General features: G+C 35.1%; 1 protein-coding gene across 1 annotated transcript; it reads right to left on the reverse strand.

The window, feature by feature from the left end:
- Positions 1 to 412: 412 nt before the first annotated feature.
- LOC129254393 (phosphatidylinositol 4,5-bisphosphate 5-phosphatase A-like) lies at positions 413 to 15,065 on the reverse strand. The gene is made up of 8 exons (XM_064095830.1): positions 14,926 to 15,065; positions 11,251 to 11,470; positions 9,868 to 9,984; positions 8,972 to 9,147; positions 7,488 to 7,709; positions 4,801 to 4,966; positions 1,854 to 1,991; positions 413 to 776 (listed from the first exon to the last, which is right to left on the reverse strand). Exons 1-8 carry the CDS (start codon positions 14,937 to 14,939, stop codon positions 558 to 560), a joined length of 1,272 nt encoding a protein of 423 aa, XP_063951900.1. The 5' UTR covers positions 14,940 to 15,065; the 3' UTR covers positions 413 to 557.
- Between the last annotated feature and the right edge of the window lie 1,302 nt (positions 15,066 to 16,367).

A 16,367-nucleotide genomic window follows, 5' to 3' on the forward strand; every position in this document is an offset into this window, starting at 1 on the left:
CTTGAATTACACATTGTACAGCCGTAGGTAATAATAATACTATTGACTGGCTCTTCTTTCGGGAAACATCAAATATGTTGCCCTTAAAAGAACCATATTGCCCTTATCTTAAGACTCGGGCCAATATGATTCTGTTGCAGGCAACATATTTGATGTTCCCCTCAAGGCCAGTCAATATTATATAATTATAATAATGATAGTATTAAAAATAATAATTATAATAATAATAAACATCTTATAATGTGGCATAACAGTCAAACCAGTTTGAGCGACCACCCATCAATAAGATCAGAATTGGTTTCCCTTAAATGGAATCTTCATTGAAACATGTAATGTAGGTACCTTTCTACTCATAAAGACCACTTATAAATTTTGCCTCCTCCTTAAAATCTTATATTCTTTTCTTTATTTTCGTCTGTCAGTTGATATTGTGACGTTCTTTTGGAAATCTTGTAGTCTTCACAAATTTAAGTATGTGGTCTTTATATGAAGGTGGCTATGGTACTAAGGCAGGTTTGACTGTATACATGATTGCCTGTGATATACTTTACACTAAGTCAGTAACGTTGAAATTTGAAACTCACCCTGAAGACATTACTGACTCCCAGCACACAGCTCATAGTACGACTCACATAGCAGAGAACATATTTACTACATGTATCCTCAGGAAGGTAGCCGGCACCAAACTTAACTCGACCAACGCCTGTATCAGTCTCTCCGTTAGAATCAGCCCATACGTAGGTGATGTAATGTTTCTGTGCAGTGTTGAAACCAACCTGCATTAGGGGTAAAAGAGGCAAATCAAAGTATTGAAAATGAATAAAGGAAAACAGATTCAGGAACATATCATGTTGCACAATCTTTCATGCATCTTCCTTTCCTCCTTCTCCATCTCCTACTTCTCTTCCTTATTCTTCTCGCCTTTTTCCATTTCTTCCTCTTTCTCCTCCTTATCCTCTTCTCCTCCTCCTCCATCTCCTCATTGTTCTTCTATTCCTCCTCCTTCTCCTCTTCATTCTCTTACGCTCCTTATCCTTCTCTTCCTTCTCTTGCTTATTCTTCTTTCTCCTCCTCCTTCTCTTCTCCTCCTCCTCATCCATTTCCTCCTTCTCCTCCTCATTGTTCTTCTTTCCCTCCTCCTTTTCTTCATTCTCTTACGCTCCTTATTCTTCTCCTTCTCTTCCTTCTCTTGCTTATTCTTCTTTCCCTTTTCCTTTTATTCTTCTTTCTCATCGTCCTTCTCTTCTTCTCCTCATTGTTCTTCTTTTCCTCCTCCTTCTCCTCTTCATTCTCTTACGGTCCTCCTTATCCTTCTCTTCCTTATTCTTCTTTCCCTTTTCAATTTCTTCCTCTTTCTCATCCTCCTCCTCTTCTCCTTCTCATCCATCTCCTACTTCTCCTCCTCATTGTTCTTCTTTTCCTCCTCCTTTTCCTCTTTAGTCTCTTCTGCTCTTCCTTATCCATCTCCTTCTCTTCCTTTGCTCTTCCTCCGTGGTTATGATCAATATAGTACAAGCAATTATGAAATGTGAAGGTGTATTGTTATTTGTATATTTTATTTGTACAAATATTGAAAAATAAATGAGAGTTATTTGCTCTCAATCACTCAATTAATCAACTAAAAAATTACAATTCTTTGACAAAATACAGACCTTATATATATATATTCACAATATTCAGAATACTACCTTTAAATACAAATCAACTCAAGTCAATAGTTATAAAAGATGTTGTTAATGATCCATTAGACACTATTTTCATATAAGTTAGTGAAGCTATAGAATTTAATGAGTTTCGAACAAAGTTAGCATACACATCACAAATCTGAAATTAATAGGATTTAGTGGACTCACCTTGTAGAGTCCAACCCAGTCCCAATTACTTGTTTTGGTGTCAGGAAGAACTGTATAAGAACACTCTGCATCTTGCCCTCTACTCCAAGATTCAATGGGTGTGAATGATACTAAAGGCTGCGCATCTTCTATTGTTATCTGATGAAAAAAAAAAGAAAATGGAAGGATGGTTATGGATATATTTGTGCTTAAATTTGTGTTTCTAAAAGCCCACCTAAGCTTTTCGCTCAGTAATAGGCCTGAGTCATAACAAATGGGGTAGTACAAAGAAGTCACAGATTATAACATATTAATTTCATTTTTAAACAAACATTCATTAAAAAATGAGAAAAATATAATGAGAAGACGGGAAAAAACTTGCCAATGTTTACGTGGCCATCTTGTTCTCATTGTTAGTAGCTAAGCTACAAGACGCATATAGAGGGAGGCAGACTTTATAATGCATCTTGTAGCTTAGCTACTAACAGATAGAACAAGATGGCCATGTTAACATCGGCAAGTTTTTTCCCCGTTTCCTCATCATTTTTTGCTCGGTGGTCACCTAAAATGTAACAAAGAAACCTGGGTGATGATTTGTAAGACTGAATAAAACATACTGGATAATTAAAAGATATTCAGAAGAATAAAATGTAAAACTATTTGTTTAAAAATATGTATTACATTGGAATACCGGAATGGAAAAATACAAAACCAGAACTCGTACACATCGGACGAATTCCAGTATTCCGTCCGTTCCGACCCAGGCCTACTCAGTAATGTGAATTATATTCTCAAGTATCATCCAACATTCCAATATTACAAAAGTGAAGAGGTCATCAATGAATGTTTTGTTTTCAGCCATTGGAATTAAAATTTGGCATCTGGCATCCACTCACAATAATGTAATTATTTTTATTCAAAAATCGACAAATGGGCACTGTTCTTTACGATATTAGAAAGCTACTAAGATTATATCCTGAAATTTTCAGCCCATTCCATGCTTGAAAAGCATTTTTTATATAATAAGACAACAAGTGGTGCCTCTGTTAAGATTAAGGTTAAGATTTTGATATTGACTCCCCCATATGGTCTAAGTTCATTGACCCTATCAAAATGACCTTTGACCTTGGTCATGTGACCTGAAACTCTCTGCAGGATGTTCAGTAATACTTGATTAAACTTATTTCCAAGTTTCATGAACTAGGTCCATATACTTTCTCAGTTATGCTGTCATTTAAAAAACTTAACCCTTAGTGAAGATTTGATGTTGACGACACCGTCTCCGCCATCGGAAAAGTGGCGCCTATATTCTCACTCTGCTATGAGACAAAAATAGACAAATGAGCACTGTTCTTTACAATATCAGAAAGCTACAAAAGGTTATATCCTGAAAATTTTCATACCATTCCATGCTTGAAAAGCATTTTTATAAAATATTAATTAAAAAATACAGGTATTCTATTTTGATCGGGCACCTGATGCAAAATAAATGTTGATGTAAAGTCAGTAAATTATGAAATTAAAACAATTTTATCTTTATTTTTTATACATCATAACTGTTTTACGGCTCACACATTCATGCAATCTAGTAATACATCACTAGATTATGTGCATGGAATGTTTAATGTCTCAATGTTAGTAGGAATATTAGGTAAAACTATTAATGATAAAATCAAGGTGTTTTTTTCATTTCCCCTCCTGTTCCTTCCTACATGGACATGTAGGTCACTACCAATCCAAAAAAAAGTTTTGTCAAATCATTTATAAATGTTCCCACATATCTTTAGAACAAACTTCCTCCAATTGCACGCAATGTTCATCATCGCGCATGAGGTATTTTTTAAAAGCATTTGAAAACACAATTATGTAATAAATCTTAATATGCCCAAAGTCTTGAAAGTACCTTGTACCCTCTGTAAAAGTTGGTACATAAATCTAGTTATAGATAATTATTATCACAAGTTGGCAGTAATCCAAGTGAACGCAATGCCATGGTTTAATGGAAGCAGTGACCTAAAGCAGGATGGTAGAAGGAAGTAAAAAGCCTACATACATTACTACTGACCAATCACAAGAGGGAGACATTTAGCTATTATGAATATCAGAGCATCAGAGTCAATGCAAATTGTGTTTTCAAAAAAAAAAAAATCATAAATGTACAATTATTTTTACTTTGCTGGTCTAGACGGGTTTATTTTATGCTGTTTATGATCTTAAAAGAGTCCCCGACAAAGTTCTTCGAAAAACAAAAGGTTAAAAAATATAAAGAAATATATAAGAAATTGCAAAATCAACACAATACATAGGAAAATTGATCTGATATCGCAATTTTTTCACGTAGATTTGCCAAGAACACCTCAAAGAGTTTCTACACCAAAAATTTGAACATTTGGAGCTTTATTTAGGGAGTTAGAGGAAAAAGTATAATTTTGCATACTAATTACACATAAATTAGTAATTACATGTAGGTTTAAAGGGGGCATTCCTTTACAAGACTTTAGGTCTTGCGTACCGTTTGGAAAGAGGTTTATGAAAATCAGACAAGGGGTCTCAAGGTCATGGCTCATTTCGTATACTACATGTAAAAGGATGTTAACAATGTGAAATAAGTCATAAATCAAACTGTAAATGAGGCATGACACATACATGCTCCCTATTATGTCTATCGAGAAAATAATGCTGACCGGTGTTGTCTGCAAGTTAAGAGTGCAGCATAGATATTTTGATAGGAGGCAAGATCACCTAAAGAGGAAGTCATTTTCGTTCAATTTAAACGACAAAGACCTCTTCATTTTATACTATCCTTCCTTCTTTTTCTTTTTTTCTCCATCTCTTTTCACCTTTACATTCCCTCTGTCTCACTACTTGAAAAATCAAGGGGACGGATGCCATCTTCCTCCCCCCCATTTTGTTGCACAGCCGCTGGTTACCAATAAACAAATCAGACCGATGTACTTCAAGCACATACCTTGGCAAGAAACTCCGCACTGACAGGTCGATGGTCACTCCAGAGTATATCCAAATGGGAAGTGTAGGAGGTTTGTGTTATACTCAGGTAATTCTGATCTATGCTGGCACGTAGGTTGACCTTCCATAAGATCCTATCCGTCCAGGCAGGTGATCTTTGCTTGGGACTGAAGCAAAAAAAAAAAAGATATAGAATTATTGGTGAGATATGAGTATTCTGAAAATCGAGTTAATGTTTGTGTTAAATACCGTGTTATCTCTCTGATTTAACACGCCCCTAACACTCCCAAATCGGTATTCTGAAAATGGTGTATCTGTGTGTTATCTCATTTTGTGTCATCTTCAGCTCCTCTCACTCTGCATAGATTTAATCCAATCAAATGCGATGTTAAAGAAAAGACCGCGCAGACGTGCTGACGTGACACGAAGCCTGCATTGTGACATCATTTTGTAAGTGCATACAGCTAAATAAAAGCTAGACGTAGGGAGGGGTGATTATGGCAATTAAGAATGGATTATTTCAGACAGCATGGGTATGAATTTATAACAGGAGACAGAGGTCTCGATCAATTGTGGAGGGGGCAAAGGGCGATCAACCCATTAAAATATGGGGGCAAACACATTCATTTGCTCCCAAATAATTATGAAAACTTGAAAAAAATAAATAATTATGCAATACAAAAATTTAAAAAGCATGAAAAGCACTTTAAAAGACATCAAACCTGACAGAAATATTATCAAACATACAAAATGGTATTTTTTATCAGTGCACACCTCATGTAAAATTCTTTAGTAATATTTGGTGCCCAGAACTATCAGGAAAAAAAGAAGATATATTTTGTTCACATTCCCCCCCCCCCCTGAAAGCATACGATCGACGTCCCTGGCGGGGGGGGGGGGTAGATTAAGGATAACCTACAAGCATTGAGAGATGAACATTTTAATCATTAAACCATAGAACCATTGAACCATAGAAAGAGAGTAAAACAGTTCAAGAAAAGTTCCCCAATCTCATGTTCTTAACAATTCAATTCTAATTGATTGCTGTTTGTGCTTTTTTTAGACGTGTTTAATTATCTTCTTTTTTTTTGCTTTTTTGGCAAAAGGTTACCAATACATAATTCATGAACATTAATAATAATGATTTTTAAACAATCCAAATTAAAGATGCATTTGAAGGGCATTTTCACAGGAAGTTCCAAAATAATTGTTTAATCATTGACACTAGAGAGGAAGGTAGAAGGAAAAGGGAAAAGCTAGAAAAATGAAAGAAATTTACAGGAAGTTCTCCCAGACGAAGTCGGTACTGTTGTTATTGACGTTTGCGTCTGCTATAAGAAGTGCAACCATCGTCTTCCCCAACTTAACCTCTGTTTTGTGTTATCTCTGAACCAAATTTTTGCTAACACCATTTTCAGAATACCAAATTTTGTGTTATCTTCCTCCCTAACACCATGTATGGGGGTTGCGCGTCGCGCACTGCGTACTTCATGACCATGCGCGGTGTTACCACTTGACCCACATGTTATTCATGCTAACACGATTTTCAGAATACCAATGGTGTTAGCTAACACGGTTTTCAGAATACCGCCCCTGATGATGATATGACAATATCCATACATACTTACATACACATCTTGGTGTCATGTGTCAATATGGGGACCCCTATTTTTCTTTTACAGCCAATGCAGGAATACGTGTGCCATGTTGTACACTTCTTTTTAAGAATTTCATCCACTATCCAGGCTGATTTTTGGACACAATAAACACCAAATTAAAGCATATTCCATCAAATGGGGATGCTGCCTACAATGGGGGTTATTTGGCCTAAAGTGGACAATTCCCTAATTATACAGGATACAGAACTGGTTTAAATTGTAAACAGGAAATGATTGGCATGGTCGTCTGGACCAGGAAAGTCCCTAATTGCCTGGCATACCCATTTATATAGTGGATTTAAAAAAAATGAGTGTTTTCCCCAATTGTAGACACGAAGGAGCCCTCCCATACATACATAATATTTATTTTGTCATTGTACATTTCAATTATGAAGATAGTGATATAGTGGTACTGTATTTATGACACAAACTCAATTTACATGTAGATCACTACATTGTCATGATAATGTCATTATAATGGATTGAAATAAAAACCTTCACTAGAGTGACAAATCACATGGCTGGATTGAAGGTCTAATAGTTTACCTCAACTTATCGTTGGTGGGCGATGAAAACCTTGTACACTGTACATGTATCATGCCATTTTAAAATTTTCCAGACAGTGTAAAAAACCGAGCCTAGAATTATGGCAATGGTAGCATATTTTCTGAAAACAGTCTTATGTAAAAAACCTCTTTCTGGACAAAAAGGGGTTGCCACAATATGCCGTTCCTCTAACATTAAGTTTTCTGATTTGTCTTCCTTCATTTGAGACACAAGGTTGTAATAGCCCACAGTTGTCAATTTAATGAATTTATTTCAATCTTTTGAATGCAATGGCAAATGACTCACCTTCCCCTTGATTTAGAATTACCATTATATAAATCTTTTTTCAACTAGCTTGAACAATTACAATGTTGTGAAACCAATGACAAATTATTAAAATCCCCCTCCCCCTCGATTTAGATTTAACCAGAATCCAATTCTTCATTTACCCGGTTAACAAAATAAATGCTGTACATGTAAATACCTAGTATCATATTCATTTGATTTCAGATCAAATTTATACGTGGGCATGAATGTGATAAGCCCTTCATGGAATCCGCTGAATGCTTTCTTTTTCCTCATGCTGTTCAGGAGCTGATCTTTCTCCAGTAGGACGTGAAGTTTCTTTGGAGCTGCCAGGAATTTAATCGCCTCTGTTGAAAGGTCTTCTATCCGGTAGTTCAGATCACCAAACCACAAAACATAGCTATAAACAGTGTTGAAACAAATACACAAAAAATATCAATCTTCATTAAAAATCTCAGGAAAAAAAGGAGAATATTACATATACATATCAATAGTGGGCTATTAAAACAAATTGAACAAAAAAATGAGGACAGCAGAGAAAAGGAATAGCGTTATGACATAAAAAGCAACCTTCCATGCCTCTGAGTAGTTCTCTACAGAAATTAAGAGACTTGTTTTCAGACAATATGAGGGTGCAGCCATTGTCATAATTTTGAAATACAGCTTTCTTCTGAAATGTCATTATTCAATTTTGAGATACAAAGTTTCAACAGCTCGGCTCACAAAAGAATGAACAAAGAAATACTTAAGATGGATAGTCACGATCTCTAAATTGATCTACATGTTTAGTGTAAACAACTAATAAACAAAGCGAATATCTACAGTAGTTTTATTTCTCATCCTTCTTCCATATAACATTTAGTTTTCAAAATTACCGTTATTATAAAAACTTGGTTTTTTCCGGCCATTGCTTTTATTTCAGGAACATGTGAAATAATTAATGTATGCTATGAAAATAATGTCTTTCAGTTTGTCAAATAACAAAACAAGACACAAATATAAGGCTCAAAGAACCACATTTATATCTTCAGAATACCAATTAATGTCCAAGAGTTAATTCATAACCATTAAACAAAACTAATGGCTTCATTACCATAATCTATAATGTCTAGTGGGCTTTTAAGGTTGTTTACAATAGAGAGGATATTAGTAAAAGAGATGAAGTTTCACTTTCTAAATAATGATATTTTTATTCACTTAGTCATTTTTAAGGTTATATTCATATGTATTTCAGTGAAAACATCCTTGAGTATTTTGAGGTTCCAAACTATATAAAGTGAAAATAATTTCACATAGTATTTTTAAATTTTGCATCTAGGGTGTCTTGGGGGATAAATACATGTGTGAAGTATGGCTACACTATTTAAGGAAACAAAATAGGTAATTAACAAACCAATGAATGAATAAATGAATATACAAATAAATAAATGAATGAATAAGGAAATACATAACAGAAAAATTGCTTAATGAATCAAATACATAAATGAATAAATAAATTAACAGACAAATTATCGAATAAACATATTTAAAATTACCCTTTTTCGGGCTAAGCATATGCCGCTGGTCAATAATTGAAGGAAACAAATTTAACAAATAGTAATTGAAAGAATAAATAATTGAGGTATAATCGTAGAAAATCTTTCTTAAAGTTTGTTCACTTACTCATGATCTAGGATAGTGGTTGGATTGCACTGTGGAAATTCTTGAGTAGAGACAATGGTTTGGAACTCCTTATCCCTCTTCTCCCAACCATCTTGGTGAGGTGATAAATGTACGTTCAGAAGACATATACTCCGGCCATAGCAGTCAAAACGAATGGTGACTGCACCTTTATTGCCCTGTAATCAAATCAAATCAAATCACAGCATGAAATCAGACTTAGAGAGATACTCCTACCAGTGGCGGACCGTGACCCGGAGGAGACAAAGCATTGGAGGGGCACAGCACTGTTCCTAAACAATACAGTGCCCCTCCAATCATTGTCTCCTCCGGGTCTCGGTCTGCCACTGACTCCTACTTAGGTTAACAAGAATGATGACATTGTCTTTATTGCTTTAGCAATCAACTCAAATCATTAAATCAAACTTGGGAAGATAATCATGAATGATGACAGTCCTGTTATTCCTTGGTAATAAAATCAAATCAAATCACATAATGAAATCAAATTTAGAGAGATACATGTACTTCTATCACAAGTTAACCTGAATGATGACAGCCCCTCTATTTCCGTGATAATCAAATCAAATCCTGAAATTAAACTTCTCCTCTTACCATAGGTTAAACATGAATGATGACAGAATTTTCATTGCTTAGGTATTTAAAAAAAATCATTAAATAAATTTTGTCTATTAATATCATGTGAACATTTTAAAATGTTTACATCAAATGAATGAAAATGTTATAAATGGCAAAACTGGTACTGACAAGTTACGCATCTTTCTCAGTGTCAGTGGCAGCCAAAGTTGTCAGCCATTCAAGATCTGCAACTGGTAATAAAAATGTCCCTTTCCCACCCCCCCCCCACTTTCCCAGAATTATTTTCCCCCCAAGAAACTTACCCAAACTCCTCCTAGTCCAGTCCTTGTGAGTGCTGTTTGTACATTATGGATGAAAGGCAGGTGTAGCATCCTAACATACAGCAGTATGACAAGACCCTGAAGCCTCACAGAATTGATCTAAAGTGAGTAAACATTGAATATAGCACATCTATATAAGTGATCTATCCAAATGTGTTCCTGCTAAAAGCAGGTTTATTTACGACTACCAATGATTTAATAATGACATGAATAGTATATCCGTCTTTTTGGCATTATTTCATATGAATAAAATACAGAACAATTTCATCGGCGAAAAAACAAATACATAGTGACACCATTTACATGTTAATACAAAATTTAGCATCGGTCGAACATTCCATGGCCAACATCTGAGGGGTGGGTCAATCTGACCCCTCCCCCCTTCAAAACTTAAAATAATCCATTCTCAAAGCCAAGTTCACTCAAGAAAAATGTTGATTTGAATCAATAGAGAAAAATCAAACAAGCATAACTTTGAAATGTTCATCAAAATCAGACGTATAATAAAGTTATGATATTTTGCTTATTTACACAAAACAGTTATATGCACAACTTAGTGATATGCAAATTAGAGAATTGATGATGTCCCTCACTCACTATTTCTTTTGTTTTTTATCGTTTGAAATGTTTTATTACATTTAAATTTTTACAGATTTGACAATAAGGACCAACTTGACAGAACAATGGCAGTGACACATGACAATGAGAAAATTAAAATATTTCACATTTCATAATGAAAAACAAAATAAATAGTGCACGGATGATGTCATCAGTCCCCTCATCTATGCATACTGACCAGGATGTGCATATAACTGTTTTGTGTAATTAAGCTAAATTTTAAAATGTCATAATTTTCATATTTTACATCCGATTTTGATGAAATTTTCAGTGCCGGTATTATGCTTGTTGGATTTTTCTCTTTTTTATTCCAATCAACTTTTTGTTGCGGTGGACTTGTCCTTTAATTTGAAAAAGGCCCAGTTAAAATATTTTCATGTTTCCCAATTCAGATTGGCAAATTATGTTTTGTTCAGTACGTTTCATTACATTTCTCTAAATCTTACCATTTTATTAGTTTTGCTGACATGATGGATCAAAAGAACCATTCAAAACAAACTAATCCCCATGGCTACTGGACTAATAAAACCATCTCCTATAAGAGGAGAAACAAAAGGAGACACTTTCCTTCTATGGGAACCTATGTCTACAAGCTATGCTTCTTAATAGGTTCCTCATATTTCACAATATTTTATTTCTTTGTAAAACAATAAAATTATGTATTTTTTGTCATCATCTTCTCATATGTTCAAGCTGTATGTTTTTGTGGAATATGTGAAACAATAAATCAAATCAAATCAAACTTACCATGACATAACCCTTTGGGCACACAATGCTTGAGATGACCTCCGTCCAGGGATCATCTGAGAAGGCACTCTGTATAAACTCATGAGGCTTAGAGCTAACTTCCTGCAACCCCCAGATGTACATGTCGGGAGCATTCTGAGTCTGTATCCATATTATATCCTTGAACGCATCAATGGGAGGTGGCTCCTGGGTTGCCACATTCCATGTACTAACGCATATTCTGCAATGTTAAAGATGATAATTCAATTACACTGTATACAGCAAAGTCACAATATGCCACTAAGTGGTCAAAATGGAATATACATACAAGTGGAATAGACTCATGATTACATAATTTGAGAACCTGATGTGATCCCCTGCATGTATCGGGTGAATAAAAAAATGAATTCTATTTATTTAGAAAATTATTTTATGATAAATAAATTTTTGTATATCTTGCAAGAGGTTTTTATCCTATTAAATCATTTGATATACTTTTTCTTTATGAAATCAGTTCAAACTTGGGTGAATTCCTAGACTTAAAATGTTTCCTAGGTAATTGGTTATAGACCAGCTTGGCGTTTACCAGAAAAACGCTGTCCTGCTGAGTTCCTATGGGAGTTACCATAAACAGAAACAGAAACAAAATATGAGGTATCGTTTGAGAGAAAATTATGCAAACATTGACTTACACCAAAATATTCTCTGTTGGAGGCCGTCATAGAAGAGGCAACCATTGATTATTCAATCCCACAACATTTGCTATCATGGCATTACCATTTTAAGGAGTTACAATCAATCATTCACTCTTCTTAACAGAATGACTAGGCTATTTCAGACCCCTGGAGGGAGGTTCATGGAGGTACATGTATAGCCCTGCCCCCCCCAAAGACCCTAGCGTATGCCTAAATTGATTGAAAAAATCTTGTATTCTTAATAACAAAAATGGACAATCGCTCCTTTTAAGTAGGGAGAAAGGCAAACAAACATGTTAAAATGACAGCTCAGATGACATTGTTGTTTCACTGAACATCCATATTATCGAGATATAACTTTCAAAATGTTCATATGCATTAATCTAAATCTGTTAATGTTGATAATCCCAGATTTATGATTTGTGCAAGTAAACACAATGAACTCTCTTGATGACTAAAAAAAAAATTAAATTCAAATTGCAGAGTCTGACCTATAAAAAGTCAAACTTTTATTTTATCAGGTAAGTTATTATTGATTAGTTAATGTTATACATGTATCTTTCTGATTTTGAAACAATAGAATCAATTTACTCTACTCTTCCTACATGTAGTACACCAATAACATTTTTTTACCTTATATAACAGCATTGAAAATCTATACTTTTTCAGAAAGTCAAACTGGAATTGGTTGATCTATTTCATTATTGAAAAAAAAAGGTGGGGGAAAAAAAAGAGCAAAGTGCTCATGTCTTTACTATTTTCCATTTACCTGAATGTATTTACATCTGTAACACTAATCTAATCTCTACGTGAATCAGAGACAGATTTTAATGACATTTTAGTATCCTTACAGGACAAGTCAACCACAAGAAAAAGTTGATTTGAATAAAAAGAGAAAAATCAAACAAGCGTAACACTGAAAATTTCATCAAAATCAGATGTAAAATAAAAAAGTTACGACATTTTAAAGTTTTGCTTAATTTCACAATATATATACACATCCCGGTCGGTATGCAAATGAGGGAACTGATGACATCACTCACTCACTATTTCTTTTGTATTTTATTACAAGAAATATAAAATAACTTTCTTATTTCACATCCGATTTTGATGAAATTTTCAGCGTTATGCTTGTTTGATTATTCTCTATTTATTCAAGTCAACATTTTTCTCGGGTGGACTTGACCTTTAAGTATAAAAAAAATATTTAACTATTTTTGGAAGTACATGTTTAAAAGGGAAAAAATAGGTTTGACAGAAAAAATAGTGTGCAGTGCAATAAATGATGTGTCCTATTTTTGTAAAAATGGTATCGAGAGATGGGCATGATTTGAAAATAAAATGTTGGGAAGTGATGCAGAGCTCTACGAAATTTTGCACACCCCTAAGTAGACTACACCTTCTATTACAAAAATACGAGCTTGCAAATTTTGGTGAAAAAGACAGATTTTGAATAAAGTGCAGCATTTATTGTACTTTTCAGATTTGTTATAGAAATTTCAACTTTTTGAGATGATGTTTTCGTCAACTTTCAAACCATTTGAAAGAAATGAATGTGCTGCATGCTGACAGCCTTAAATAAAAGGGCAAATGAATAGCATAATATGAATGAATTCTCCATCTTCAGTATACCATTCTGAACTATTGTAAAATTTGATGAAATTTATTGATTTTAGTAATAGAGGTTTAACTGTAACCTTAATGTGCCAAAATCCTGAATTCTTTTGAACGTGCTATTCTCAAGAACTTCCAGTCGGGTGAACTTCAAACTTAAGCTCAATAGTCATGCTAATGTTAGAAATACTTGTGTATCATGTTTAATAGCATCAATTGTTAGCAAGCAAAAAAATCAAGCAAAAGAACCCATGTTATTTTTTTGCATATGATATTTGCATTTTTTTTAATTTTTGCGTATTTGAAATATTCAGGTGCAGTACAACGTCCTTACTGCATGCGTACAGTAATAAATTCACCAGACCAAAACCACAGATGGAGTGACCGGTAATTCAGGCCACCGCCTTCTGTATCAGATGATGATGATGAAGTTCAATAGTATACAAATAATGCATGCAGCCGAGTGTGTTAGTGGAAATGCAGAGCACGCAAGGTTTCTTTAGATAGGTGCCGCACTGTGCACGAGCCGCTGGCGGCGAGTGCCCAGCGTGCACCATCTGAAGAAACCGAGCTTTCTCTGCATTTACTTTTACGCACGACAGAGCAAGTGCATTATTTGTTTTATAAAATAGCAACACAGAAACAAATTCTTGAAAAGTTACAGTACAGTTTTGTTGGACAGCTTCTCCCGGGACTTCTACCGCACTGGTTTGCTTGAGCGTGCAATGTCAATTTTCGTTGCGCACCTTTTGCACTGCCGTGCAGTGCACCAGAAAAGTTGGGTGTCATGTACCTCAGGCGATGTTCGTGCAGGCTCCACTCCACTTCACTACCGCTACACTACGCTCCACCTACCCGAACATCGGGACAGTGAACTCGATCAGATATTCCGAGTCACAAAGGTGGGATGGCAATCATGGTTATCGTAAAAAATTTAAAAAAATATATAACGAGGGATATGAATGACTTAATATCTTACTCTACACCCGTATTTCACTCCGTTTCCATCCTCCGGTTATCCTCAAAATTGGTGATTTGGCCTTTGGTTTGGGGCCAGTATCTTTTTCCTCACACGTATTATTCACGGCCGATTTGAAAACATCGCATGCGATCGGTCCTGCACGAACATCGCCTGAGGTAGGTGTCATGTGACCCGTATTGGCCAATCGCGATGCTTGAAATAATAGACCTATTTTATAATATATTTTACTTGCGCAGACACGGGACCCCCGCCCCCTTCATACAAACAAGTGCGATGCGCACACATCATCAAAGTGAATATGTGGGACACCCGTCTGTATTTGCGATGTCGCGAAGACTCTGGATTTGCCTTTAAAACTACAAACTTAACTTGAAATAAAACGTGCTGTACGTTAAATAGGCTCACCTAAGCTCTGCCATTATTCATTTTCACTTTTCAGTTTCAAGATTTAGTTATCAAGAGATAGCAGCTGTCGATTTCCTCCTCTTCAAGGCTTGATCAAGCTGACAAATCGAGATCTCGTAGTCGCAATCCGTATGTAAGTGGGGGTGGGGGACAAGTGGGCCTACACCGCCACCCCCACCCTTAATGCTTATGTCTACGTTTTCGTCATTATAGGCCCTATCCTATGCCGTTTTTATAAAGCATTTTATTAGTTGTTAGTAATGAGACTTCCCAACGAAAATCATTAATTGACATTAAAATTAACCTTTACAAATGCAGTAAGTTTTATAATTGACTTTATGCGAAATTATCAAAATTTAAGCCGAGTGAAAGGTACAATTAATTTTCCTCGGATTAGGCCTGCTATGTATTTTTAAGGTCCCCTGATTTTTCTAAATCTCTCTATATTTCTGTTCTCTCCCCCTCTGCTAATTCTGTTCATGCCTATTATGTTTGAGAATCATTATAGACTAAGGATGTAAAATGATGCGCTTGTGAGAGGATATGGAGTCTGGCACGCACACAAAAAAATAAAAACAGCCGCGACCGAAAAAAAAAACGTTACCCTAGCTCTAATACAATTAGTTTTTAAGTTCCTTAACATTTCCTTGCACTTTCTTCCTCCCCTTAATTTAATTCAGTTTTCTCTTTTGCGTTTTTGTGCTCCCAGTAATAGGTAAGACCTATTAGCCCACAAGCTTCTCTGATGCAGAAAAAATTGCTATATGGTAAATCTCCATACTTCACAGATATTTTAATACATTATTATTACTTCAATTAAATATGTGATTTTTATTTTTTTTGGGGGGGATGAAAAAAAAAGTCACATATGTTTTTGGTTTCCGTCACCTTAGGCCTACTATTTTCCTTTTTTTTTCTTTCCTTCTCCATTTTCTTTCTCACTTTTCTGTTCCTTCTCATCCCCACGGCATTTGAGAATTTTCCATCATTTTGAAAAATTTTAATTGGGTTGCTATACCCTGGCCACACCCCCTCAAACAACACTCCTTGCTGATTGTATCGTTTTCATGTAAAATCCACCAAGATCTTTGTTTTGACACGGTAATAGAACATCATTGCTTTAAATGTTTGTATAATAGGACCTATATATGTTTACACATATGCCTTTACAATGACGGTTAAAGGGCGCAATCCAAACCAAATAAAACTAGTTTTAGAGGAAAAGGGAAAAACAGACAAGTAGGATAAAGTATGACCTCTTTTTCAAGTTTCACTTCAAGTTACATGTTTCTTTTGTGACATAAGACAATATGCTACCTTGGTTAAATTTTCATTACTGTCCCAGGGGAATTGGTACAATAAAAGCAGAAGACCACAAATCCCTGATAAGTACATGGCCTACATGGCTTCTTGGAAAGTTGTCAGAACCACATCACAATTTA

This window comes from Lytechinus pictus, chromosome 2, assembly GCF_037042905.1.
Source record: "Lytechinus pictus isolate F3 Inbred chromosome 2, Lp3.0, whole genome shotgun sequence".
Classification (NCBI taxonomy): Eukaryota; Metazoa; Echinodermata; class Echinoidea; order Temnopleuroida; family Toxopneustidae; genus Lytechinus; species Lytechinus pictus.

Bases quoted from the DNA above. Each gene is read 5' to 3' on its own strand.
- LOC129254393 (XM_064095830.1), bottom strand. The intron at 9,985-11,250 runs GTAAGTTTGATT...TACTCACTTTAG, and splicing joins GCCCAAAGGGTTATGTCATG to ATCAATTCTGTGAGGCTTCA. The intron at 9,148-9,867 runs GTAAGTTTCTTG...ATTTGATTACAG, and splicing joins CTGGACTAGGAGGAGTTTGG to GGCAATAAAGGTGCAGTCAC.